This window comes from Myotis brandtii, unplaced genomic scaffold, assembly GCF_000412655.1.
Source record: "Myotis brandtii unplaced genomic scaffold, ASM41265v1 scaffold395, whole genome shotgun sequence".
NCBI classification, from domain to species: domain Eukaryota; kingdom Metazoa; phylum Chordata; class Mammalia; order Chiroptera; family Vespertilionidae; genus Myotis; species Myotis brandtii.
Genome location: NW_005365155.1, coordinates 296,829 through 319,897, shown reverse-complemented (window position 1 = coordinate 319,897; position 23,069 = coordinate 296,829). Strand labels below are relative to the sequence as shown.

Here is a 23,069-nt window from a genome sequence, read left to right as displayed (position 1 = left end):
TCATGGGGAGAAGTCTGGCTGTCCTGGCAGCATGATTCAGAGTATTTCTGTCAAATACAGTGTCCTTTTGTAAATGTGCTCCGTATGGCCCCGGGGCCAGCAGCCTTGAATCTGGCCCTGCCCAGATGACTTGATTACTTCTTGTCTCCTGTTTAGTTTCTCTGGCTCTAGTCCAATTCCCTCTCCATGCACACTCCAAACAACTTTCAGAGTGATTTCTCTCAACTAAAAATCTCAGCATGTTAGAACCAGATCCTAGAGCTTTCAAGGCAGCGTTAAAAGCTCTCATCTTAGTTTGCAAGGCTGTTCATTGTCTCTCTTCGCTTGCAGCTACCCTGATTTTGGTCTTCTTGCTGAAGCTATTTGTCTCCAGCCTTGCTACTCAAGGCCCATAGCATAGAACCATCGCCTGATTCACCCAGATCTACATATTAACAAATTCCTTCAGTAATTCTGAGGCACGTTAGAGTTTAAAAAGCACTTGTCTGTATGATGTTAAATGCTCAGTGGGCAATAAAGTGACTTTCAAAAAGACTTAAAATTTAGAACGAAATTGTTATACATCTTAGTTTTTAATCATTTTTAGTTGGATTTTGGTTAGAGAGAAGATCAAAATAGTTTTTGTGAGAGAAATTGCCACCGGCAAGTAGCCAGCTCAATGTATATTGGCTGCATTCCTTTCTGGTAAAACAAATATTTTGGTTACTGGAAAAAAATGGGAAACAAGCAAGTTTTTACTTTTTTGTCCTCCTTGTGGATAAATGGGCATTAGAGTCCCGTAGAAAAAGCAGCAGTGAATTCACCTCATCCCTTTTGGGGGCCAGTACTATCATGACCCCTCTGAGGGCCGTGAGCCACCGAGATGGTGTGAACTAACACTCATGAGACCACAATGGCCCGTTCCAACCCACACTGGCATGTTGGTCATCCCCCAGGGCCTGCACATTGTCACACTCTCACCTCCCCCTGGGGGTGGTGTTCTCAGAGGCTGCTTTCTCCTGAAGGCCTCTCTTCCTGTCCACTGAACTCTGACTTGTAACCAGAGTTTAACCAAATGGCTGCGTTTTCCCAGACGTGGAACCTTGAGTAAGTGAGCAGAGGGCAAAGGCAGACAATTTGAGGTCATTCATCACAAGAGCAGAATGGGTCGTGGCGATGGCACCGCAGCCGGGTGCTCCCCCTGCTTGCCACTCCTCTGTCCATCCCCAAGCCTGGCTGTCCGGCCTCTGGGCAGTTTTCTTCAATAAACTCTCTCTGGTTTTAAGTTCACCAAAAACCGTTTTGCGGTTTGCAACCAAAACATTGATGATAAACTCACCATAAAGAAAGTGGCCATCAGGACTAGAAACTTAATGTTAGGACTGAGTCTACATGGCCACAAGTTAGAGGTTATTTCTAGCCTCGTGTGTGGCTAAGCCTGGAACTGCCTGCAACCCTGACAGGAAGGGACCGCTTTTCTGTGACAAAGTGTGAGATCTTGGTAGCCTTGCTGGGGGGTAACCATGCTGGTGGTAACCATGCTGGGGAGGTAACCATGTGGGGTGGTGACCATGCTAGGTGGTAACCATGCTGGGGTGGTGACCATGCTGGGTGGTAACCATGTGGGGAGGTAACCATGCTGGTGGTAAAACCATGCTGGGGAGGTAACCACGTGGGATGGTAACCATGCTGAGGAGGTAACCATGTGGGGTGGTAACCATGCTGGGGAGGTAACCACGTGGGATGGTAACCATGCTGAGGAGGTAACCATGTGGGGTGGTAACCATGCTGGGGAGGTAACCACGTGGGATGGTAACCATGCTGAGGAGGTAACCATGTGGGGTGGTAACCATGCTGGGGAGGTAACCACGTGGGATGGTAACCATGCTGAGGAGGTAACCATGTGGGGTGGTAACCATGCTGGGGAGGTAACCACGTGGGATGGTAACCATGCTGAGGAGGTAACCATGTGAGGTGGTGACCATGTGGGGTGGTAACCATGATGGGGAGGTAACCATGTGGGGAGGTAACCATGCTGGGTGGTAACCATGTGGGGTGGTAACCATGCTGGGGAGGTAACCACGTGGGATGGTAACCATGCTGAGGAGGTAACCATGTGGGGTGGTAACCATGCTGGGGAGGTAACCACGTGGGATGGTAACCATGCTGAGGAGGTAACCATGTGGGGTGGTAACCATGCTGGGGAGGTAACCACGTGGGATGGTAACCATGCTGAGGAGGTAACCATGTGGGATGGTAACCATGCTGGGGAGGTAACCATGTGGGGAGGTGACCATGTGGGGTGGTGACCATGTGGGGTGGTAACCATGATGGGGAGGTAACCATGTGGGGAGGTAACCATGCTGGGTGGTAACCATGCTGAGGAGGAAGCCATGTGGGGTGGTAACTATGCTGGGGAGGTAACCATGTGGGATGGTAACCATGCTGGGGAGGTAACCATGCTGGGTGGTAACCATGCTGAGGAGGAAGCCATGTGGGGTGGTAACTATGCTGGGGAGGTAACCATGTGGGATGGTAACCATGCTGGGGAGGTAACCATGCTGGGTGGTAACCATGCTGAGGAGGAAGCCATGTGGGGTGGTAACTATGCTGGGGAGGTAACCATGTGGGATGGTAACCATGCTGGGGAGGTAACCATGCTGGGTGGTAACCATGCTGAGGAGGAAGCCATGTGGGGTGGTAACTATGCTGGGGAGGTAACCATGTGGGATGGTAACCATGCTGGGGAGGTAACCATGCTGGGTGGTAACCATGCTGAGGAGGAAGCCATGTGGGGTGGTAACTATGCTGGGGAGGTAACCATGTGGGATGGTAACCATGCTGGGGAGGTAACCATGCTGGGTGGTAACCATGCTGAGGAGGAAGCCATGTGGGGTGGTAACTATGCTGGGGAGGTAACCATGTGGGATGGTAACCATGCTGGGGAGGTAACCATGCTGGGTGGTAACCATGTGGGGGGGTAACCATGCTGGTGGTAACCATTTTGGGTGGTAACCATGTGGTGTGGTAACCATGCTGGTGGTAAACATGCTGGGTGGTAACCATGCTGAGTGGTAACCTTGCTGGGGTAGCTTGACTGAGCATTTTTAGAAATTTGTTGCAACTGTCTGATGCATCAGGAAGCATAATTTAAAAACCAACAGTATAATAAAAAAGATCTTTTATCTCTGGTCATGGCAGAGCAGGTTTCAAAATCAATTTTCTTTTCGACATATCCAGTCGGTTCACAGTCCTTTGTAAAAGTTCTACACGCATACGCATTTTTAGCAATGCCTTTGTCGCATTTATCACAAGATTGATTCAGTTCCCCATTGAAGAAAATAAATAAATCCCTTCCAAGTGCCTGCAACGATATGTAAAGCGCTCTGCTAACGGTGGGCCTGGTTAATGGTCCATCTATTGATGCAGCAAATCTCAGATAATCTATAAAGCCCATAATTCGTGAGACATGTGTCACGAAACAGCTTCAGTAAACCATCATATTTCCAAAAGGAGTTTGATAAGCATATTTCCCCAAATCTTTCTTTGTCAAAGAAATCTCCCAGAGCCTGCATTCATGCCTGCAGCAAGGAGCTTCAACATCCGGGGCTCTTGTCCCCAGCCGATTGCAATACTGTGCGAGGCTGTCCTTCTCGGCCTCAGAAAATATAGCAAGACCCTCAGCTGGACAGAGCACTGGCAGCAGGCAGACACGTGTCACCCACAGCAGCAGCCTGTGACACGTAACAAAGCAGCCCAGCAGAGCCCATTCTTGTCCCTGGTGCTAGAGGTATTTTGCTTGGGAATGATCTGTCCATCAAAGTAAATCAGGGGGTGTTGGGAAAACGCTTTGAGAGGATACTAACGTTCCTCTACTATGAGCAAGACTGCGTTATTCCCAAACTTGAAAAAAGGAATTCACACCTGTCTGAATGATTTCACTTCTAATTCCTTCAAAACAAAAACTAACAAACAAAAAAAACCCTTGATTCAGGCTGTTTTTATTATGATTGTCTTAATGTTTTAATTTTTTCGTTTTGTTTTTGTGACAGTTTTGACATTTGTGTTGTTGCATTTAAAACAAATCTGTCCAATAATTTGTTTTAGCTCATGGTACTTCTTGTTTGAAACATAGATAATAACCTAGAAATAAAATAAAAAACACAAATTAGAGAGTGAATTCTATAAGACTAAAGGCCAAGTGTATATAAGCTCAACCAGTACAATTCTTATTTATAAAAATTATTAAAACTCATGTTGTAAGTAAGTCTAGATAACTTTAAAGTAGCTATGTTTATGGCAGCATTATTTACATTAGCCAAGATTGGGAAGCAGCCCAAGTGCCCATCAGTAGATGGGTGGATAAAAAAGCTGTGGTACATTTACACAGCGGATACTATTCAGCCCTAAAAGAGAAGGAAACCTTACCTTCTGTGACAGCATGGATGGACCTGGAGAGCATTGTGCTAAGTAAAATAAGCCAGTCAGAGAAAGATAAATATCATATGATTTCACTTTTATGTGAAATCTAGTGAACAAAATAAGCAAGTAAACAAAATAGAAACAGACTCATAGATACAGAGAACAGACTGACAGTTTTCAGAGGGGATTGGGTAGGGGGCTGGGTAAGAAAGGTGAAAGATTAAGGAAAAAAAAACACCTCATAGACCCAGATAACAGTATGGTGATTTCCAGGGCGAAAAGGGGGTAGGGACAGGTAGAAGAGGGTAAAGATAAATAAAAGGTGTTGGAAGGAGACTTCACTTGGGCTGGTGAGCACCATACAACAAACAGGTGATGTAGTGTAGACTTGTACACTTGAAACCTACATGATTTTATTAACCAATGTCACCCCAATACATTCAATGAAAACTTACCAAAAATTGAAATTAAAATCTGAAGAGAAAAACAATAGATCGTGGAACCACGATGTGGAAGGAGGTTCCAGAGCTCAGTCATTTCATGTCCCTTCCTCCCAACAAAAAAACGTAGGAGCTTCCACTATCCGTACGAACGCCTGGCCTTGGCCCACTCGCCCCTCAGAAGCACCTTGCTTGTCTTTTGCCATAAAGACATACACAGACTACAAGTAGAACTTTGTGGCTACTCGTGTAAAGAACTGACCTTGACACTCATTTTGGCCACATTTTAGGTGTTTAAGACACGGATAGGCACCTGGGAAGAGGCGGTCTTTCATTAGTTAAAGGAAAAGAAAAGGCTCTGTCATGGCCAAGGTTCTGGTCCCGATCAAGGACGTGCCTGCCCACAGTACACCTGAACTGAACTACTTAATACTATTTCAAGTATTACCCCAAGCAGTCAGAGACTCTGTTTGCTCAATCCAGTTTATTTAGGGATAATATTTAGTGTGTCTAAGAATGAAATGAGTATATGCTTCTTGATAAAGATTGTGGCAACATATAAAAGTAAGTGAAATCACGTTATCTTATCATTCAGTGAGCATTTTCAAAGGGTTTAACAAAGAAATGTGGGGGGAAAAACAAGTGGAAAACAGAATAGTTTCTTTTTAATCTTAATATGTTTTGCATTTCATTTTTGCCCCGTTGTTCTCCTTATTTATATTAGACACACTATGACTCTCTTCAGTGAAGGCAACATCACAGCTTGAGGGATAATATTTGAGTGGAAATAAAAATGTTAGTTTATAATATTTATAATATACAAGAATAGTATAGATGGAAACGATCTAGATTTGGAATGTACTGATTTTTTGTGATGTCTTCAAAATTTCTATCATTCTTGGCTTCTTTATCTAAGCTAGAATATAACTTAAATGTATTCCTTTGAATATGATTATATACTGAATGCTGACAAAGGAGATATCTGAGTATGTCTCACACGACCTCACCACTGTGCTGATGCTCTTTGACTCCATCATCTCTCTCCTGGGATTGCAGGGTCTGCCTAACTCAGTGATGGCGAACCTATGACATGCGTGTCAGAGGTGACACGCGAACTCATTTTTTTGGTTGATTTTTCTTTGTTAAATGGCATTATATAGAAAATAAATCTCAAAAATATAAGTCTTTGTTTTACTGTGATTGCAAATATCAAAAAATTTCTATATGTGACACCGCACTAGAGTTAAGTTAGGGTTTTTTCAAAATGCTGACACACCGAGCTCAAAAGGTTCGCCATCAGTGGCCTAACTGCTCACCTGCTTTCTGACCCACATAGCAGTCAGAATAACATTTTTAAATGATAACTTCCCTGCTTGGGACTGTCCTCAGGGACTTGCTGTTAAACACTGCAGATTGATCAAAAGCATTTATCTATTGTTTTCGTAGCCCACTGTAAATACAGTAAAGAAATATCTTTAATTCTAGTGACACAAAAAGACAAAAAAAAAGTGAGGAGACAAAGAATGTGAGATAATTTTGGATGATAAATAGCAGATGATTAAATGATAAAAAAAATAAAGTAGCTAGAAGAAATACCAATTTTTACTTGAACTTTTGTTAATATCTTTACTCCATAAATTTCTGTTATTAAAATCAACACTAAGGGAATGAAAGTCAATTCTTCACGTATTTTTCTGCTACATATTTGGCTTTGGAATCTCAAAAATTAGATGAAATCACATTCATTTTGGATGATCTTCCTTTCAATTTATGACCATATATTAACAGCTCTAAAAATTACTTTTATATAAATTCTAAAAATTCATTTTCCAAATAAGCTAGGGTGTAAACAAAATGTCTCGGAAAATCTTTACACATTGGGAAATCGATTCAATGCTTTAGATGCACTTGGCACATGGTATTCTCTCAGCAAAGCTTGAATAAGTAGATTTTAATAGACAGTCAATAGATAAATATTTGTATTTTATTAGTATTTATTATCTGCAAAGGTAGGGGCATAGGCTTTATTTTTAAATGTATATCTTACATGGATTTTTTTTTTATTTTTTGAAATAATTTATTTGTTCTTTAAATTAATTTGAAGCCATATATGCAAATTTCCATACTGGCTTTCAGTACATTTATATCATGGTTTCCCCATTGCTTAGTAATTTTGATTTAACTCATTTAGTTTAAGCACATCTTCTGCTAATATCTTTTAGTAATTCCTTTAAACTAAATAACAATAGCAGACATTCAAGAACCAAGAAAATATATAAGATGAGCATTTCTTCAACAACAAAAAATTCAAGAGGAAGGGGATTAATTTGGCTCTATATTAATATAAACATTTTTTTAGCCATGTAGAGTTTACATTTATGGAAGAATCTGAGACAAGGCTGCCACTTTGATTCCCAGTCAGCGCACATGCCCGGATTTGGAACTTGATCCCCAGCAGGGGACAATTTGAGGCTCTCACATCAATGTTTTTTCTCTCCCCTCTTCCTTCCTCTCTCTCTAGAAACCAATTAAAATCTATATTTTTAAAAATGCAAGTTCCATGAATTCGCTGTGGTTCCTTTCGCTGCACATCAGATTGCTTTCAGAGGCCTCCTCTCCGCCGCAGGCTGGAGGCCTGGTGGGCGCACCGGTCCTAATGATCTCCCAGCCCTCTGCAATCTCCATGGAGTGTGAAACTGCAGGACTAAAAGGGGATCTGGCAGCTTCTAGTATTCGATCTTCTGATCACGATCATTATTCCTGAAGTCAGAAACAGTCTTTTTCTTCATTCCAAAAAAAAGGCATGTAAAAGAAAAAAACAAGAACGCACCTCCTCCACAAATTGTCCTGTCCTATCCCTTTCTATCCACTGATTTTATTTCAGATGTAAAGTACTTTGTTCTAACACTTCTGTCAAAACCTGTATCAGTAGGACCTCAGGTTTTAGAATCCATGATCAAACAGGTAGTGAAGGTGGACTACAGGAAGTCACACCTACAGCTCTATGGCCTTGACCCCAGCTTCTTTGCAGGAGAAAAGGTTTTCCTGGCTCTGGTGTATAGCAGCACAGTGTCTGTAGTGTACGTAAACAGCAGTCACAGGTAGTGAGATGACCAAGGAACCTGCTAGTGCCTTCAAATGCACGACTTCAAGATGGATCAACTAAATATACCCTCAGCCTAACAGGAGCCAAAGAAACATTGAATTGGCTGTGTGTCGGGATAAAAGTGATTAACTGATAAATGTTCTTGGCCATCTTCCCTACCCTCAAAAAGAATTCTCTGCTTGGCCCCATTTCGGTCTTTTTTCAAATCCCTCTATTCTTCGAGGGAGCCTTTCTTATAGGACCAGGTGTTCCGGCTCTTGTGAGGGAGAACGGGAGGAAGGCAAGAGGGTCCCAGGAAACCGTGAGGTGCACAAAGGTGACGACGGCAGAGAAACGTGGGAGTGGGTTATGCTGACATCCGGGTAGCTTTGGTGTAAGGTAAATGGGAGAAGAAACAAAGGGGATTGCGAGTCTTGGTGAGGACGGAGTGTTCCCTTTACAAATTATTTTGGAATCACTCTTGCTTTCCAGAACATTCTTCTTTCAATTGTGGGGTGAGTCACCCAGGTCAATGTTTTAAAGTGTTACATGTGATGGTGCTAATAGGAGGAAAAAGGGCATTTTGAAGCCAGCTGGGTTTTAGATTTAAATCATCACCGTGCACTTTCACTAAGTCTCCTAGATTCTGGAGAGAGGACTGGAGGGAAGATCTGGGCCCAGCATGAGCAGGGGCGGTGTTTGGACCACCGCCAGAAAGGGAAAGGGATCGCCTGGAGACCACACTGAGAGTGGAATTTCAATTTGGGGGGAAAGCGTGGTTTGGTACTGGATGTTCCAGGCAGAACACCAGATCTGTGCAATGTGCCAGTTGACTAAATTGAGAAAATGTTTTAAATTTCCTAGTGAACGCTGACCAGGAGCTGGGATCTTAGGTGGACACCCAATTTCTTACCTCTGTATGGCCAGACCTCCTCGGGCTGGTACAGACCTCAGCCTCGCTCCACACAACACAGCCTCGTGGACGTGGCTTTGACTGGGGCCTCCCAGGCCGGACCCTCAAAGACAAGCTCTTGTAACCAGAAAATGGAAACTTTCTTGGGAAATAATTGGCAGAGTATAGACAGAAGGACTTTGGCACAGAGTTAAATCCTATCACAGAGACTTTAAATAGATGAAAAAAATCTCACAGTCAGATAAAAGGTCGTTTCTGGATTCTGAGCCCTAGAGGTGGCCGGTCCTGTGAAGGTCTGCCCTAGAAAAAGCCAACTGTGACGGGGGGCGGGCACCACAGCGGGGATGCTAACCTCAAATGTAAACGCCTCGAGGCAGTTCCCGTTTTCCTTTGTTGAGATAATGCCATGCTGGCTTCCACAGTGGCTGCACCAGTTTGTATTCCCACCTTGACTTGGGGGGTGAACACACAATACAATATATAGATGAAAGGAAGTGAAGGGATTAGCCAAAGAACAGATGTGCATGACCCCAAACACTGACAACAGTGGGGTGCTGGCCAGAGGGAAGGTGGGGCGAGGGTGAGAGGGAGGTGAGCAAAGGAGGGGAGAATGGACACATCTCTAATAGCATCAACAATAAAATTAAAGTTAAAAATATCAATATATAGATGATGTATTATAGAGTTGCAAACCTGAAACCTCTATCACTTTATGAACCAATGCCACCCAATAAACTCAATAAAAATTAAAAACAAATAAACAACAACAAAGAAAGTCACATAAATGCCAGGGGCCCGGGAACAGTATCTGCTTGTTCCACTGGGAGAACCATGACAGGTCTCCGCGGGGCCTTGTGTCAGGGTTAGGTGTGATTATGCATATCAAAAGGGCTTTTTTTGTTTTGTTTTGTTGTGGGGTTTTTTTGCTAGTTTTTTTGTTTGTTTTTTAAGAGGAGAATAATACTGGCTTTCAAAAGGTATTTGTTTTTCTCTCATGTAAGAAGGGAGGCAATGCAGTGGTGTTGTTTGTTCCACAGTTACTTCAGGAGTGGTCCCCGTAGGCCTCCAGGGGTTCAAGGCCACAGAGCAAAGGGGAAGGTGAGAAGCTATCACTCTGATGCACCCTTTTACCTTTCTCTCATTGACCAGAAACTTAGTTAACAAGCTATATGTAGCTGCAAGGAAAAGCAGAAAAAAATGTATTATTTGCTGGGACAGTTTCATTTTATCATTGAAGCTATGTTAGGAAAGAAGGTAAGAAGGAATATTGAGGTTAAAATATATTAGTAGTTTCTGACTCCAGACTGTAAAAATAGTATGACGGGTACAGAGGAGTCAGCTAGGATATTATAAATCAGACATGAGTATGCATTCTGGAATGATTTAGATCCAGAGGAGAAGAGGTGGTGGTTCTAATGACTAAGTAAGAGAAGAATCAGCCAGAAGTCTCTTCAAGTCTTAGCCTCCCCAGCTAACCAAGGGCAACAAATGGAATACCTCTTTCCGTGTTCGAATGCACACACACAGACTTACATAAATGCAAAGATTTCAGCTAATAGCTTCGTTTCTTTAATGCGATAAGACAGTTCAGCTTCCTCTTTTTCTCCTGATTCAGTTTGGTAGTATTTTTCCAGAAATATGTCCACTTCCCCTCAGTTTTCAGATTTCAGAAATAAAGTTATTATTGCATTCTACGTTATCTTTTAATATATATTCCATCTAAACTATGGCCCTTTTATCATTCTTTTAAGAAATAACACGATTATTTCTTCTTTCTTGTTATCTTAATTAATCTTGTCAAAGTTTGTCAAATTATTTTTCTTTCAAAGATTCTTCTGCCCTTTTTGATTCTCTCCATTATAACTTTATCATGATTGTGTCTTTTGCATTTATTGTGTCCTTCAGACTTCTCTAAAATAAATATTTAACATTATAAGTTTTCATGTATGTATTGTTTTAGATGCATCTGTAAGCTTTGGTATGGAATATGTATTCTATCATTTTGTTCAAAATATTTTCTAAATTCTGAAATTATTTCTTCAGCCACAATTGGTTCTATTTCTTAACTTCCAAATGCATGGCAGTTAAGAGCAATTTTTGTTAATGAGCTACAACTGAATTTCAGTCCTTGCAAACCCCGCTGGGTTGTCTCTGTCCATACAGTTCCCTGTGTGAGCTGTTCTCCTGGGGACTTGCCCCCAGGCTCAAGGCTCTGGCAGCCCATCCCACATCATCTCGGGGCTGGGGTCCTCCATGTTAACAAACTGTCTTTCTGAGGGGTCTCTCAAGGATCATTACCTACCATGCCACCCACTTACTCTCTTGGCTAAGGCCGCCTGCTTTCCCAGAGTGGAGAGAAAGGTCAATGATCGGGGAGTCTGACACCCCACCGTCTTTCATGGCATGAATTATGAGCTCTAAACACCCTCATGCTGTGGGTACAGGAAGCTTTTAGTGGAATACTATTATAACTGTGATATTATAAGACTTATCTAATATCTTAAACTCAGTAAAACTCATCTTAAAGTGACTGGAAAAAACGGGAGACCTCACATGCAAGATTTTATTCATGGTCTAGAAAAAAGCTCAGATCAGGTTTGAAAAGGAGAAAAATAAAGCTGCTTAAGCGCTAGAAAACCCTGGAAAACACACACACACTCTCTCTCTCACACACACACACCAGAATACAGAATGAGACTTTTCTGGTTCATAGAATTTTGGCTAAAACCTCAAAACAGAGGACAATAGATAAGAACTCTGCGTTCTAAAGAGAACAGCCAAGAAGCTGCCAGACGTCTCTGCCCAGGGATTGCCCAGCAATGGCAACTGGTTGTCATCCTGTCCAGCCATATCAGCAGAAGATTGGGGTTTGTTTAGAAGAATGAAACTGTGGGGATAGCAGGTGGTTGGCCTGTGTCTGACCATAAGAGGAAGAGTGTCACCCACTCCTCCCAGCGAGCTCCAAAGCCTTGACGATGCAAGAGGTCTATTCCCAGAGATGAAGTTCTCTGCGGGAGGGGGAGACTGGCTCCTCGCTCTTGGCTGCCATGCTTGCTGAGCTGCTGGAAAGTGAAGTCTCATGCCAGGGCACCAACATCAAGTTGAGAAAAGTTTTTATGAAAGCTCAACTTTCACAGCATAGCTTTTGGGAACTGATGTTGCTCAGCAAAGACAGGGAAGTTCAGAAGCATCAAAGCCATGGGCAAGGAGAAGGGAAGAGTGAGAAAGGGTGGAAGAAGCAGCCAACTTTCTCCCCGCCTTTCTCTGGTACAGCTCCCCTAATGATTGTTTGGCCTGCGCTGGAAAGGGGAAGTTGTACACTGAACATGAGATTGAACTTTCACGTGAAAACTTGATAAAATCCTTAATACTGAAAAGTGGATAGATCTGCCTGAGGTATTCAAGGGTGAGGAAGAAAGATGTGATAGGACATGTTGGTTTGAAGGCAAAACGAGTTTCTCTCTTTGAGTTTAGTCCATTCAGTACACTACAAAGCAAGTATGAATTTAAGTGAATGATAGGTAGATATATAATTTAGAAAAGTATGAATAAGCATGTCACAAAGTATCCCAGCTTTGATAAATTTTAATTTTTATAGCCCTGGTTTTCCTAGTCACATCTGATATGAAATTTATTCATTGAGTTGTTAATGTTGCACTACCAGTTTTATAATGAATGTACTCATGCTATAGTATCTTTCCAATTTGTTGATGCATTATGTTTACAAATATGTAATTGAACTGGATGATAGTTTTCTTTCTATTACATTTTGCTAGGTTTGGTGTCAATGTTTTCTAGTTTTATAGAAAGATTTTGAAATGTTACAAATCCACATAGTTTAAACAGAATTCCTGCTAATTGCTAAATCAGTCAAGTTTTAAAGATAAAGATTTGGACATCACAATTGCCAACGTTTCAAAGTTGACAACATAAAGCTGACAACGCCTGGATTATGACAGCACTAGAGGATGGAGAGACATTTGCTCGCTTTCCTTGTCCACTCATCTGCATCTCAACATCACCAGCCAAATGGCCAAAGCAGGTGTCTGCCTGCTGGCTGGAAGCAGCGGGGCATCAGACCAAAGATTCCACCAGGGGGTTTCCTATGAACTTGCAAGAATATCCCTGTAAGAGTGACTTGAGAGGGCCACACCCCTAATATAATTCTACAAATGCTATAAGACTGAACCATTTTTCCCTAAAACCCCAGTTTTCCCAAAGCAAACAGTAGAGCACGTATGAGCTGAGACTAAGGAAATGACAATGGACTTGGAATGAGGAAACTGCAAGCTTCCATTACAGCATCACCTCGATGTGGGCAATGCCTCACCTCTGTCTGGCGATGTATGACCACTTCCTCGGGAGTCGGGCTCTGGTGACCACCAGCCCTTCCTTATGGTCGCATCTCTTCTCCAAACAGCCCTGTTCAGTTAGATCCATTTTAAGATAACCCCGTGCTATCTCCCTTGCACAGCATCCCCATCTGGTCCCCAGACACCCATATCTTTGCGCTGTTATCTACAGAAGTATAAATGTCTCCAAACACAGACACAGACCTCTTTAATTCACTCTCTGGCCAAGGCAGCTCCAGCTCCAATCTCTCCTTCCTATTTTTCTCCTAACAAGAGTCAGTCCCCACTCCTTAAGCTGCCTCATCTCCAGAGAGAATAAACATCTAAAGTAGGCTATAAAGCAGACACGATTTCAAAAATAACAACATCCTTGCCACTTGGAACATGTTCTTGGAACTATAGAAGAAAACAAGCAAAAGTAGGAAGCAAAATCTAAAAAAAAGAAGAAAAATAAATACCAACTCTAGCACTTACTAAAATATATTATAAAGCTATATAACAAAACCAGCTGGGGATGGGCAGAGGCAGACTTTCCCCGGATTGTGCTCAAACAGGGGGACTCTGCCACCCTGCTGCTCCCCACTGTCATAGGGTTCATCTCGTTGCCCAGAAATAAATCTCAAATGTGTCATTTAAATATTTTTAAAATGATAAAACCAAGGCAAAATGATATATGTATGCATATACAGCTATACACATATTTGTGTGTATTACATTTTTCAGATACAAATGGAAGCATACTATGCACATTGCTCTGCAATCTACCTGTTTTCATTTAATTATACATACATATACACACATATACACGCATACATACATATACAACATATAGCCATACATATAAATATATAAAATATCTCTCTGGAAAATAGATGAGTAATGATTGTCAGTGAAAGACAGAAACTAAATATTTTGTGCCTTTTAAAATTTTGCCCCATTTATTTATATTGCACATTATTTTTTAAAAATAAGTAAATTCTTAAGACAGTAAAAACAATTCAAACTAAGTGAATTTTAAGGAAATGTATGTTATGAACTGAATTGTTGCCCCCAAAATTAGTATATTGGCATCCTAACCCTCCAGTATCTTAGGATGTGACTATATTTGGGAATGGGGTCTTTAAAGAGATGATCAAGTTAAAATGTGGTCATTAGTTTGGGCCCTAATCCAATATGACTGATGTGCTTATGAGAAGAGGAGATTAGGACACCCATAGAGGGAAACCCTGTGAAGACACAGGAAGAAGGAGGCAATTTATAAGCCTCACGACTCCAGAAAATACCAACCCACGGACACCTTGATCTCAGACTTCTAGCCTCCAGAACTCCAGAGACAATAAACTTCCACTGTGTAAGCCACCCCATCTGTGATAGCTAATTATGGCAGCCCTAGAAAACTTTTATAGAAACACTAGAGGCCCGATGCACGAAATTCATGCAAGCATAGGCCTTCCTTCCCCCAGCTGCCGGCAGTGGCTTCCCTCTCGCACTTGGGACCTGGGCTTCCCTCGCAGGCCCTGCTTCGTCCGGAAGGTCATCCGGAAGGGCATCCAGTCTAATTAGTATATTATTATTATAGCTGTGTGTGAGTGTATTTATGTATACACATATATGTATATAGGCAATAATGCAAAATTGAAAGCTGGGTTTAATAGTATTTTATGATTTTTCTCTACAGTAATTATTGAAACTGTACGTTAAGCCATTTGGCTTTTAAATAAAACTCAGGGTATTGTCTTTTTTTCTTCTTCCACAAATGCTGAGTCGTGAAGGTCAATTACCCTTAATTACCTGGACAGAACAGATCAAAGAATAATATGACAGCCTCTTCAGATCTTAAACAAAATGAATTGGTCTCATGTTTCTTATGAAAAAGACTAATTACCCTCAGAATTCTAGAATGGAGTGACAATTAACATTTATTTCCACTTCTTTCATTAATCCCAAAGTGGGATCCAACAGCTCATTTCCAAAGCTCAGGTGCACTCATATCTGAGGCAGACACCTTCAAATCTCAGGATTTTTAATGGGAAAGTTAGGGCATTTCAAAACAGAAAGGATGGGGGCGGAGGGGGGGGAGAAGCCTAGAGTGATTTACTAAATACAAAAAAAGTTAATATGAGTTATTGTAAAAGCACTTTAGTTCTGTTTTTATTTGTCATCCCTGGCTCATTTTCACAAGTTAAAATACACAACACATAGTGTGAGATTTATAATGTACCCTAAAAAGGAACCGAACAGGACTATCCCATGGTGAATCAGTGAGTTCTGATTAGTGATATTCGATGTTTTAGGATTGCTTAGCAGGGAAATAAACTTCACGGGAAGCAAGGCAGGAGCCACACTCTCTCTGATATCTGCTTTTCCAGGCTCAGCACGTTTCAGAAGCAGCTACGGTCATTGCTAACCTCCAGATTCCTTGCTTCATTTGCCTCACTCTGAATCTGCAAAATATTTCAACTTTTCCAACCTGTGTTGGACACGATCGTGTCATTTTTAAAGGAAGAGAGATGTCTTCTACTGCGGCTTAAAGCTCCACTCTCTTCCAGCAGCAGCAAAAGTGAATTTTTTTTTAGTGTTTAAACTTTTTGATGCCAAAGTTGACATTGAATTTAACCAATTAGGTGAGCATAATCTTTGCCCTAGAAGTTTACAATCCAAGAACATTTTGTTCTTTTATAAGGAACGGAAAAATAAGACCATTACCCCAGAAGGACACTGATGTGAATATCACAGTTTTTAGTGGCATGAAGGGTACCAACTCATGATCATATGGAGATCTAGAGAGGGAGGAGGGGGTGAGGACAAGCCCAGGTGAAGTCGACGCAGCCACTGCCTGGATGTGGGCAGATAGTGCAATAGAGTGAGGTCTCAGAAGCTCTTGAAATGATAGGATAGAGCCATGTTTTTCTAGAGTATGTGATTTCCCACATGTTCTAGCACCTCGCTGTTCCTGACACTGCATCTGTCCTTTTCCTGAAGGTTGTGGTTTGTACAGGTAACAGAGACAAAGACTAACTTTAGCAACTGAAAGGCCAGTGAAGCTGTTAGAAAGTATTAGTTGTAAAGGTCTTGGTTTAAGTAAATGGTAACCTCATCTCTTTTATGTTGTAGCAACGACTGTTCCAACCACTAACCTGTTAACCTAATAGCTATCAAAAGGTAGGTATGTGCACAGCACGAACCCACATCCCTTTCCAAATGCATTTAGAATTTTTGTCAGACCTTAAATATGTTTTAAAGCCAAAGGATACTTCTGCATCTCTTGCCCTCACTGGGTGAAAAGTGGCATGATAGCTAGAAATATTATGGAATAAGAATGAATAAAAATATACCAGTGAGGGCCATCTAGAACCACACTATCCAATACAGTAGCTACTACTTAGATGTAATTATTTAAGTTTCAATTAGTTAAAATGACATAAAATTTTGAAGTCCGTTCTTAAGTCCCACCAGCCACAATCAAGTGCTTAATAGCAACCAAAGGCTAGTAGGTCTCATATTGGACAGGACTGTCAGTGAACATTTTTATCGTGGAAGAAATTATAGTGGGTGCTACTGATCTAGACACATTTTAAGGTTGTTGTTGAAAGTGTTACGAGGTGGTTGTTTCCTCTGGATTAACTTGAGTTTCTACTAAATAAAACACAGAATAATTCTAGGTGTGTGGGGGTTTGTTGTTGTTGTTGTTTTGTGTGTGTTTTTAGCCCAGTATTATGTATGCACAAGAAGAGCTTTAAATAGCTTAGAATCATTAATTTTTATAACAACCTCAAACTTTCTTTTAAAAATTATTTTAAAAGAAACAAAATTAATTTTTTGACAAAAAAAAAAAATAGGATGCAAAAGAGAAGCTAAAACTTCACCAGTAATGTTGGAGGCAGGAGGGGAGGAGGACAGTTACTGGGTTCAGGCAAAGAGAAAAATGAGGATGTAGAATTCAGGAAAAGGTTCGGTTGCTAGAACTCCATGTGACACAGCCCAAGATAAAACTACATTCTTGTAGAATTAGCAAAACTCTAGCTACGGGCAAACTTTGAAGGTTCCTCCCATTCGTTTAGAGAGGCACACTTTTAAGAGTGCTGTTCATTCATTTTGACTTCTTTTAGTAAAAGATATAACAGAAAGGAAAGAAGGTTAAATATATCAATTTGACAGTCCTAGTGAAGGAAAATGGATTAATAGTATTACTTCATTAATTTTTTTTTCACCCAGAGAAAATTTAACAACCCCGGTTTTAAGTGGTCACCTTAAATAACTTCGCCACCATCATTAGGGTATCTTTAGAGGGAAAGGGATGAGCCATAACCTCCATTTTAAAAGCATAGGCTTTACCAATTACCCTAAATAATTTGTTTTGATGTTACTTTGCATCACCATAATTCTTCTTTCCACTCTAACATTGTCACTCTGGCTCTTCTTCACCTCGCAATTAAAGTCCTTCTGTGAAGCCAAATATAAGTAAAGCAGCTGTTCAGAGCTGAGACGGAGACAGGAAATTGTGAAGTGGTTTCCTTAGCAATGGGAATGATCCGAATGCTTTCAGGAGCTAATTTGTTGGCTTCTTCTATTTCTTCTCTCTGCCTCCCTTGCCATCCCTAACAACCTCTTTCACAAATCTATTTTTCTTCTGGCCTTATACACATGTTTGCTATTTACCGTAGGACGTATTTTGCATGTCATCTGATATAAATAAAATGTTATAAAAATCATCTGAGAATGAGGAAGTAGGTTTGAAGAGTTAAGGAAAGAGGAGCGTCGCATAGTTTGTGATAAAATTGACTATATTAAATTACCCTATGTATACATCCTAAAACAGCTAAAACTGATGGAACTTCAATGAGAGTTTGGCAGCTCTGCAATCATTAACAGAGCACATGGCTCTCAGAAACTGATGGAGCCAACAGACAAAAGTAGTGAGAGTAAAAAGATTTAATTAACAGAATTAATAATCAATATCCATTGATCCAATAGTAGAGAGCCTCTTACACCATTTTCCCACAAAATGAAAGCATTTCAAATCTTCTACATGCAAGGCTACTAATAATGTCTCAAAAGACTTAATAAGTATTATCCTATAGACCAGTGGTTCTCAACCTTCTGGCCCTTTAAATACAGTTCCTCATGTTGTGACCCAACCATAAAATTATTTTCGTTGCTACTTCATAACTGTAATGTTGCTACTGTTATGAATCGTCATGTAAATATCTGATATGCAGGATGGTCTTAGGCGACCCCTGTGAAAGGGTCGTTCGACCGCCAAAGGGGTCACGACCCACAGGTTGAGAACCGCTGCTATAGACTGTCCTCTGAGCCCATATGAAGTTAGATAAATTAGAAATCAACTATCAGCCATCTCTTCCCCAAAAACATCACAATGAAAGTGTTATATAAAGAACTAGAGGATGTGACAAAAAGCAAAGCATGGCTCTTGTAAAACAATTCAGAAATAACAGAGATGCAAAGAAAAATAAACTGAATTCCACCACCCAGAAATAGTTAACATTTGTTGTATAATCTTCCAAGCTACATAGATTAATGCAATTCAATTTCCTCCAACCTCAGCACCCTGTTTGCTGATATCAATGGAGGAAGTCCTTCAAATAATCCTTCAACACAAGGATAAATATTTTCCCTAAGGAGAATTTTGTGGAGTAAAAGATTTATTTCATTACTTAACCCAGTACGATCTTTTTCATTATCGTATTATATAATCTACTGTTTTATTACATGACTATAAGGTCATGCTTACAAAGATTGCTCTCCATACTTCCAACACCTTTGATTCATCTAAAATTTAGGATGTGAGATGCACTTCTAAATTAATTGATTGACTTGCCTGTTTATTCTCAACATCATAAAGCAGTTAGTGCCAAACCGGTTTGGCTCAGTGGATAGAGCGTCGGCCTGCGGACTGAAAGGTCCCAGGTTCGATTCCGGTCAAGGGCATGTACCTTGGTTGCGGGCACATCCCCAGTAGGAGGTGTGCAGGAGGCAGCTGGTCGATGTTTCTCTCTCATCGATGTTTCTAACTCTCTATCCCTCTCCCTTCCTCTCTGTAAAAAATCAATAAAATATATTTAAAAAAAAATAAAAATAAAGCAGTTAGCACATATTAAATAATCAATCTTTTCCCCCAAAGACCTAAAGCTGTATCTTTTCCAATCTGTTTATCCATGTTTACAGTTGCCCTTGATATATATCAGAAAATACCCCCAAACTCAGTGTCTGATAACACTGAGAACTTATCATTGCTTACAAGTCGTCAGGTTAGCTAGGTTGCTTTCTGGTGATGGCTGAGTTCAATCCACAGTCAGCTTTAGAATGGGTAGAAGACTCTAGGACAGTGGTTCTCAACCTTCCTAATGCCACGACCCTTTAATACAGTTCCTCATGTTGTGGTGACCCCCAACCATAAAATTATTTTCATTGCTACTTCATAACTGTAATTTTGCTACTGTTATGAATCGTAATGTAAATATCTGGTATGTAGGATATATTTTCATTGTTACAAATTGAACATAATTAAAGCGTAGTGATTAATCACAAAAACAATATGTAATTATATATGTGTTTTCCGATGGTCTTAGGTGACCCCTGTGAAAGGGTCGTTCGACCCCCAAAGGGGTCGCGACCCACAGGTTGAGAACCGCTGCTCCAGGATCTTCATCGGACACTCTCACATATTTGTAGTCAGGTGGCTCAAGAATAACCTAGCATGGTTTTGGTTGGGAAAATTGAGATCTCTTCCAATTGTCTAAATTGTCTCTCACACGCATATGTCTCTTAATATCACTTATGCTTGGCCAAGTATGTGTTCATGCTGATCACAGAGAAGCAAGAGAGCAAGAGGAAGGCCTAATGAGTTAGAACCTCTCAAGTCTGTGCTTGTTTCACATTGGTGAACCTCCTAGGGGTCAAAGTAAGACACACAGCTTAGCTAAGAATCAGGAAGGAAGAGTACTATTAAATTATAGAGAAAAATGCAACATAGATACAGGGAAGCCATTAGTAAAAGTCATTAATGAAATCAGACTACCACAATCTATGTCCAATGATTAAAGTTCTGTAAAGTAGTTTAATATAAGCTAGGGAAAATTTAACCTAACACAAATATTTTATAAAGTAGATTTTATTGTGGGTTCTAGCTCTCTTTTCATTTCACTTTCTATTTAATATTGGCCATTTTTATTTACATATTTCTCTTTTAATCAAACATACTTTTTGATTTGGATATTTTGTTCTTTCCATCTATGAAATTATGTTATCTGAAAATAACAATACTCATTCTCATCTTTTCTATTACTTCTTTTGTTTCCTTGTCTAATTCAATGGGCTATAAGTTGTAAAACATTTCTTATTCCAGAATTAGATGTAAATGCTCCTAATTTTTCAACATTAAATATAAGGCTACCTATTAGTTCAAGATAGCTAATTCTTTTTTTTTTTTTGTCTTTACTTTTTAAATTTTTTTTTCAATTACAGTTTACATTCAATATTATTTTGTATTTAGTTTCAGGTGTACATCAGTGTGATTAGACAATCATATACCTTACCAAGTGTTCCCCAATATTATTATTGACTACACTAGAGGCCCAGTGCACAAAATTAGTGCACTTGGGAAGGGGGGGGGTCCCTCAGCCCAGCCTGCGCCCTCTCACAGTTCAGGAGCCCTCGGGGGACTGATGGCTGTGGGGAGCGGGCCTAAGCTAGCAGTTGGACATCCTTAGCACTGCTGCAGAGGTGGGAGAGGTGCCGCTGTGCTTGCCAGCCGTGAGCCCGGCTTCTGGCTAAGAGGCACTCCCCCCATGGGAGTGCACTGACCACCAGGGGGCAGCTCCTGCATTGAGCATCTGCCCCCTGGTGGTCAGTGAGGTCATAGCGACTGGTCATTCTGCCATTCGGTTGATTTGCATATTAGCCTTTTATTATATAGGATTCCCTATGCTGTACTTTACATCTCCGTGACTATTTTGTAACTACCAATTTGTTCTTTTTCATACCTTCATTTTTTTTACCCAGCTCCCCCAACCCCTTATGCTCTGATAATTATCACTCTGTTCTCTGCACAAGATAGCTATTTCTCATAAAGTGGAAAATTTCTCAGTTAAAGTAATAAAGTTTTTTTGCTAATGCAGAATTCAGTTGTATTTAATACAACTTAGTATTTATCAAGATGATCAAAAACCCTTTCCCTTGGATATGAATGTGATTAACTATGTTAATAAGCTTTCTAGTGAGGAATTACTGAAAAATTCATTAGAGGTGTTGAGTTATTCTTATAATACTTGGCTTGATTTATTAACATTTAATACTTTTGCATTTATTCATAAGTGTGATTCATCTGTCATATGGTTTATGTTTTGATTATGTTTGAATTGATTTCATGGAATTCAGCTTCCTTTAACACTGTTATATGGCAGAAAACTTTTCATTATTTCTTTCTAGTAACTCAAATGATCTCCAAGTTTTGTAGCTAGAGACCTGCAAAGACTCTTATTGAGTGTTCCAAATTTCTGCTGAATCAACTGCCCAATTGTATCAAGTATTCAAATTTAATTAGCCAAGGGAGCAGTGTTGGGCTTCTAAGTGGTAACAGTTTGACCTTGTGGATGGACGAGAGATGAGTCCCCAGAGAGAAATGAATTGGGTTAGATATCACCCAAATGCACCAATTGTAGAAATATTAAAGAATATATATATAGGCAATAAAACAATTATCTTATTCTTACAATAAGAGATAACTGCTATTCTCATTTTAGAGCACATCCTAATAGATATTTTTCTATTTATCAAATACATATACTTTCTTTTAGAAAAATTTTGCACTTTTTGTAACCTAATTTTTTTTTAGTAGTAAGTCAAAGGATTCTTGAAATATTTCTCTGAAATCAGTGGCCCTTGCTATATAAAGATGACAGTTTAGTTTAAAGACTCTATGAAGTGAAATTTTTTGAATACTACACGGATTATAAAGCATACAAGTTTTAGGAATCTATATTCATACGAAAAAAGCTTTGGAGCAAACTAAAGTCCCCTCTAGAATGAGCCTTTCTATACTTGCTGGCTTTATTTACACCTCATGGCACATTTACTCATAAATTTGCCTTCACAAGGTGTTTTCCAGCTTCCAATTTTGTCTTACAATAATTTCAGGGTGAAACTCATTGCTGATTATGAGATTTAAATACTATATAAAATCTATCCTTTAATCTGCACACAATTCACTCATTTAGGCTCAGTTCAAATATTTCCCCCACTCTACTCATCTCCACTGACCACACAGGTAGAAGAAATAGTCTCTCCTACCTCACCCCTGAATTCCCGGCATATTTCCTACTTGGGGAAGAAAATCTACCAGGGTACCATTAGGATAAGATTTCATTCCAAAAATGCCCAGCATGAGAAGGCTCTGAAGGGTGAAGGAGCATGCTAAATTGGGGGAGGGTCGGAATGTTTGATGGGGCTTTAGTTGGAGGAAGGAGGTCAGTCAAAGTTCAGCTAGTTCCGGAAATGGGAAGAGAGGGATTTTTCCTGTGGATTAGCAGCCATTGTTTGGACAGCCTGGATTTTATCTAAAGGATGAAGAGGAATCGTGTGGATTCTGTCATGTATGAGAGTGGGAGGAGCAGCTGCCAGGGGCAAGACCCTTTGGTAGCCACAGTGGAAAATTCTCAGGTCTTAAGTCCTTCAGGTTCACACACATCTATTAGTCATTTGCTATTTTTCATATACCTGATAGTTAGGGTGATGATAAAAAACTTTCTTCAATAGTAGGAGAATGAAAGAAATACTACTAATAATTACTCCAGAAAAATAGGCATAAACTATATGATCATCACACATTCAGTTGTTTTTAAATCAAAAAGTCATTTTCT

At 40.3% G+C, this 23,069-nt stretch overlaps 2 protein-coding genes across 2 annotated transcripts in view; both read left to right on the top strand.

Moving 5' to 3' along the window:
• Positions 1 to 23,069, top strand: part of RGS17 (regulator of G-protein signaling 17) — a 175,159-nt gene that overhangs the window by 30,982 nt on the left and 121,108 nt on the right. The window lies entirely within an intron of this gene.
• Positions 2,340 to 2,963, top strand: LOC106727243 (tectonin-1-like). The gene has a single exon (XM_014545038.1). It carries the CDS (start codon positions 2,340 to 2,342, stop codon positions 2,961 to 2,963), a length of 624 nt encoding a protein of 207 aa, XP_014400524.1.